The sequence below is a fragment of the Cricetulus griseus genome, chromosome 7, assembly GCF_003668045.3.
Source record: "Cricetulus griseus strain 17A/GY chromosome 7, alternate assembly CriGri-PICRH-1.0, whole genome shotgun sequence".
Classification (NCBI taxonomy): Eukaryota; Metazoa; Chordata; class Mammalia; order Rodentia; family Cricetidae; genus Cricetulus; species Cricetulus griseus.
In genome coordinates this window covers 108,297,534-108,303,136 of record NC_048600.1, presented here as the reverse complement: position 1 = coordinate 108,303,136, position 5,603 = coordinate 108,297,534, and the positions used below count along the sequence as shown (strand labels likewise).

The 5,603-nt window shown below is 55.7% G+C and overlaps 1 protein-coding gene across 1 annotated transcript; it reads right to left on the bottom strand.

Annotated features, from left to right (window-relative positions):
* Positions 1–1,442: 1,442 nt before the first annotated feature.
* On the bottom strand, positions 1,443–4,864 carry Dlx3 (distal-less homeobox 3). Its single transcript, XM_027424092.2, has 3 exons — positions 4,540–4,864; positions 3,320–3,510; positions 1,443–1,790 (listed from the first exon to the last, which is right to left on the bottom strand). Exons 1-3 carry the CDS (start codon positions 4,862–4,864, stop codon positions 1,443–1,445), a joined length of 864 nt encoding a protein of 287 aa, XP_027279893.1.
* Between the last annotated feature and the right edge of the window lie 739 nt (positions 4,865–5,603).

Sequence of the window (5,603 nt, the reverse complement as noted above, 5' to 3'; positions counted from 1 at the left end):
TAACATTACATATAAAGACTGATCCAGTAAGAAAGCAGAAATGAGAAGGCTGGGGAGCGGTGGGAGCTGGCTTCATTCCTGTCCCCTTGGGGTGGGACTCGGAGACCCACCACATCTCTCCTTACTCCTGCACCTCCCACAAAAACCAAATCCAGCAGGAGCCCACATCCCTCTTTCGGCTTGCAATACACAGGGAGATTGGTCCAGGAGGAACAGGGTCACATAAATAGGAAACCACAAGGGAGGAGGCTGCTTCTCTTGGTTGCTCTTAAAAATAAAAAAAAAAAACCCATACTATATATATAACTACAGTCTTTTACCTCTCCTTTTCTTCGATGTCTTACCACATCAGGGGCAGAAGAAAGTTAGCTTTGGGGGGACGCCTGGGCCAGGGAGAGGCAGTGGTACCAGCCCTCCAAGCAGCCAGCCTCACCCCTAAGGCACTGAGTCCTAGGCCTCCTCTTGTCTCCTGGCTCCTCACTGCATCCTGCAGCTGAGTGGAAGCAATTCCAAAGCTGCCGAGAAGGGAGTGTTTGGGGATTTGTCTTGCCTGGTATATCTCTGCAGGGAGTTGGGGTTTGACCCCCCAGACTTCCAACTTACTGGGAGAAAAGGAAGGGTGGAAGAGGGCAAGGCAGATCAGAGCTGCCTGCCATGAGATGAGTGGAATTTGGTCCTAACTGTTAACAATGCCCTTTGTTGTCCTATGTTTCAACAGCTTTTAAAACCAGAGTTGTGCAAAGTCCTGTACATAGAAGAAGATATGGGGTCCTTGGGAAAAACACGGGTGGCCCTTCTTCCCAGGGGAGGAGCAGAGACTCAGCTCCTTTAATCCTTCCCTGGATAGTAAAAGGCTCCCTCATTTGGGGGAGTTTTCTTTGGTTTAACCCTCGAATCTTAAATGAGGGCTGGAGAACAGAGTGCTAGGTCAGGCCCCCACCTTGAGGATCAGCCGCGATGTGATGTCCAATGTCTTTTTAAAAAGTGGCTCAAGGGTGGGTTGGTTGCCCCGGGTGGCTTGGGCCTGGCAGTGCTGGGATCCATGGTGCCTGGTGCCCCAGCGCAGACTGGACCTGCAAATACTCCGGCTCTCCCCATTTTGGAGGTCTCTACTGTGTTTGAAAGGCTGGAAGCTGATGAGCCATCTAGAGGCAATCCAGGTTCCTGGAGCAGAGAGCATGTGCTGTCCCCACTGGAGTGAAATGCCTCAACATCTGGAGGGCACCCCAGTCTAAGCAGCGGGAGGGAGGTTGGTTTGGGGGAGCATCCTTGGTCCATGCATATCGCATCTGGAGGTTCTTGGGTCCCTGGAAGAAGGGACAAGGGAGGGGGAAGGGAGTCTTTCCCCTGTGCCCCTTGATGATTCCTGAGTGTTGCTAGGATAGGGCACCTTCTGCCTGGTCCTGGGGGTCCTTCGTGGGGAGCGCAGGCCAGGTGGGTGCTCAGTACACAGCCCCTGGGTTAGGCGGAGGCCCCGGAGAGGCATGGTGCAGGGTAGCCGGCTGAGGTGGCTGCTGCTGTAAGTGGGGTCCGCTGAGGTTCTGTGCGTGGTACCAGGAGTTGGTGGGGTCCTCCAGGTAGTTGGGGGAGGCACTGTATGGGAGTGGTGGGGGCAGCTGATTGCGGGTAGGGGCTGGAGTAGAATGGGAAGATGTGTCCCAGAGGGCTGGTGACGGTGGTGAATTGCAGGCCATGGAGTCGCTGTTGTTGGGACTGTGCTCCAGTGGCACCTCCCCATTCTTGTAGAGCTTTTTGAACTTGGAGCGGCGGTTCTGGAACCAGATTTTCACCTGGACAGAATAAGAAAGGAGCAAATAGTTAGCCTTTCTGGGATGCCAAAGGGAAACTCCACAGGGAACCCAGCCTGGAGAAGGCAAGAGCAGTACCCAGCCTCTTGGGGAAACTAGGCAAAAACCCTGGCCGCCACTCCCAAGCCAGCATCTTTCTTTCCAGTTGGAAAAGAACTGTGGTTTGGAACATTCTACTGGCCCGGTTTGCCACTTCCTAAGTGCGACCTTAAGCAGGTTACTTAACCTCTCTGGCCTCACCTTGCTCTCATTGCAAAATGGGGACCATGACAACACTGTCGCCTACCTCAAAGGGTCACCATAAAGCTCAAAAAAGTTAAGATGTATAGAAAACTTAAACGGTCTGCTATACAACAAGCCCTCAATAAAAAGGCACCCTAAGTGGGACCCCGGAAGTTTGTAATATTTTGCCCACATCAGAGGCCCTAAGCCGAGGTTCAGAGATACACAGGGACAAACACACACCCACACAGGTATCTCCACACTCAGCAACATACCCACTCAGCCTCACGAATGAAGCTATAAATGCATGCAGATACACCCAGATAAGCACCCACAACGTGAACACCGCCATTCACACACAGGCGTGAAGGGTTCTTGGGCTCTGGCTGGGGGTTGGGGGTGACCCAGGGACTCAGGAGCAGGCAAACCACCACGATTCCTGACTCCCTAAATTTCCCTTGGGGTATCTCCCCCTCCCCCTGCTTCTCTCCACCCCATGACTGGTACAAACAATGAATCAGCTCTTCACCAGGTGACCCAGATTCCCGATGGACCAGGCCCCACGCAGCCCAGCCGCAACCAAGGCCAGCCTGTCAACACCTGTGGAGAGCCAGGCACCCAGCATTCCTCCCTAGAGCAGTGAGACTTCTTGGTGTTTAGGGACAGGTAAAGGGGTGGAGGTAGATCCCACTTTCTGACTCCATGTCTTTTGTTAGAGAACCTCTCTGCCTGACTTTTGGCGTAGGCATTTGTGTGCGAAGCAGGACCATGTTTTTATCCTAGCATACATATTTACATATGAGCTAACTGGTGCTCCAGCATAGATACTTGCCTTCTGTTTGCAAAACGACCGTAAAGGACCTCCCTCACACTTTATGTGAGTATTCCCTGGCATGTCGCCTGTACTCCCTACACGCTCATACTTAGTCTGGGAAAGAGGCAACATGGACTCCTATGTCCTGTAGCATTGGTGAGGGTCTTGGGAGCTGGGTGCTCTGGGGTGCAGGGGAGGGCATCTGTGATAGACATACACAGTTGCATAAAAAGATTCACACTGCCCCCCTCTACATTCGCTGCTACCCGTGAAGTAACGCTTTCTACGTAGGCTAAAACTTTAAAAGTCACTCAACCCATAGGCAAGAAGAGTTCCTACAATCGGCTGCGGCTGCGGCTGTGGGGCAGGAGCTGGGGTGTGCTTAAATGTTCAGCCGGGCTCTTAGGTACCTAGGGAGTGCCAGGTCCCTCATGCTCCCATCTGCCCCGTGGACCCTGGAGCATTCAGTACTAACCTGTGTTTGTGTGAGGCCCAGCTGTGCAGCTAGCTCGGCGCGCTCGGGCAAGGCCAGATACTGGGCTTTCTGGAAACGGCGCTGCAGGGCAGCCAGCTGATAGCTGGAGTAGATGGTGCGCGGCTTTCGGACCTTCTTGGGTTTGCCGTTCACCATGCGTACCTCGGCTTCCGGCTCCTCTTTCACCGACACTGCAAGAGGGAATGCACCAGCTTAGCTTCGGCCTGCGACCCTGCGCTCCCCAAGATCCCCTCACTGTGGAACGCCGCACCCTTCGGCCCACTGATCTCCCGGGGACTTCTTTGGAGGAGCCTTGTGCCGCCCGCGCCCAGGGAGGTAACCGCGGCGACCGAGCCGGACCGGCGGCCGCCCACGACGCGGCGCTCCCAGCTCCGCACCCCGGCCCCGGAGCGCCGGCCCCGGCGCCAGCAACCGCCTGGGCGAGGACCGCGCGGCTTCGCTCACGACGCCTTCCCGGCTCAGCCTCTCGTCTGCGGACTGTCCTCTAGTGACCCACCTAACCGGCTGCGGCGTCTCCCACTCCTTCTAGCCCTCCCATCTCCTAGTTCAAATAATTTGTTTCAGAAGAATAGCAGGGATAGTACAGGCATTCTGTCTCTCTTTTTCCTTTCCCTGTTTTCTTTTTCTTCCTCTCTCCCCCTTCCTTCCTTCCTTCCTTCCTTCCTTCCTTCCTTCCTTCCTTTTCTTTCTCTTTCTTCCTTTCCTCTGTTGCTTTCTTCCGTGCGTTTCCTTACTGTCCTCTCCACCTTTCTTTTTCTCTTATCCCATCTCTACTTCTCGCTCTCTCCTTCCTCCATTTCTGTGACTTCTTTGGATCTTTCTCCACGTGCCTTCGCTACTCCGGGTCTCCCCAGACGGCGTCCAGAGGAAGGGCCCCGAGCCTCCAGTCCTCGAGCCCTCAAACCATCTCGGGCTGGCGGCTCAAATGCCCGCAGGATCGCAGCATCGAAGGTTCCCCCTGGTCACCCAGAGCGCACACCCTGCGGGCCCCAGCTGCCGGGTATCTCCAGGAGACCGCGGCACACAGTGCTCCATACAGTGTCGCCCACCCTCTCTGGAGGTCATCTAACCCATCTCCTTCAACTCTTCTATTTCTTACCCTCGAGGTTTCCCTAGATTTCAGTTCCCATTCCCAGACTTCCTCTCGCTGGGGGACCTTCCAGTGCCTGGCACCCTCTCCACAACCCCGGCGTCCTCACCTGGGTCCTGGGCAGGCAGTGGCTGCTCCCGGTAGGCTCCGTACTGCCTGTAGGAGCCCCCGTAAGTATATTCCGACTTGGGCGAGTAAGCGCCGGTGCCAGCAAGCCCGTTGATATTGAACTGGTGGTGGTAGGTGTAGGGGTTCACCGTCTGGCCGTAGGGCTGGCCCGAGTAGTAGTCATGCTGGGGAGCGCTGTAATAGCCAAGGTCAGTGACCGAAGACTCGGGCAGGGTGGGTGAGTCCTTGGAGCCCGCATGGCAGCTAAGCGAGCTGGAGATGTCGGTGAGGATGCTGCTGAGCTTGCGATCGAAGGAGCCGCTCATGCTGGCGGGCGCCGCAGCTCCCCAGGCCTCGGAGGAGGAGCGCCGAAGCCTGCGGACAGGAGCGCCGGGTAGGCGGAGGAGCCCAGGTGGGATGTGTGTCCAGAGGGCGAGGGCAGGGTCTGGTCGCGTCTGGGGGAGGGGGTGGCCGAGGGGCGCTTAGACCATCGCCGGTCGTCGGTCAGTCGCTGCGTGCCTCTCTCCGCGTCCCAAGCCACAGTCAAATGCTGCCAGCTCCGCCCGGCCAGCCGGTTATAGACTCAATGTTGGAGTCGCAGAGGGAGGCTCCTGCACGCTGATTGGCTGCAAGTCTTGCCTTCGAGGCAAAACATGCTCGCGCTTTCTCACTGGCTCCCCCAACCCTCTTTGTTGTTACCCCAAATGCACATGCACACTCACACACACACACACACTCACACACACACACTCACACACACACACACACCACCGCCACGTTCCTCCTATGCTCAAGCCCAGATAAATCCTCCGAAGCAGGGCTTGTGTGGAGGGGTGGCTGTGCAGAGCCCCCAGGACCTTCCCGTCTGTTTTCGTGTCTAGGGGTGGGCTTAGATGAGATGAAGAAGGAGGGGAATTTGCCCATTGGGTATTTGTGGAAGGAGGTGGTCCTTGGTGATGTGTGTGTGTACTATGCAAATGACAGACAGATAAAGTGGCAAAGACCCAGGGTCTGTGAAAATATTTTGATTGCTTTTAAAATCCGAAAAAGAATTGAAAAAGAGTT

Bases quoted from the DNA above. Each gene is read 5' to 3' on its own strand.
- Dlx3 (XM_027424092.2), bottom strand. From the start codon at position 4,864: ATGAGCGGCTCCTTCGATCGCAAGCTCAGCAGCATCCTCACCGACATC. The intron at 3,511-4,539 runs GTGAGGACGCCG...TCCCTCTTGCAG, and splicing joins ACTGCCTGCCCAGGACCCAG to TGTCGGTGAAAGAGGAGCCG. The intron at 1,791-3,319 runs GTTAGTACTGAA...TATTCTGTCCAG, and splicing joins TGGGCCTCACACAAACACAG to GTGAAAATCTGGTTCCAGAA.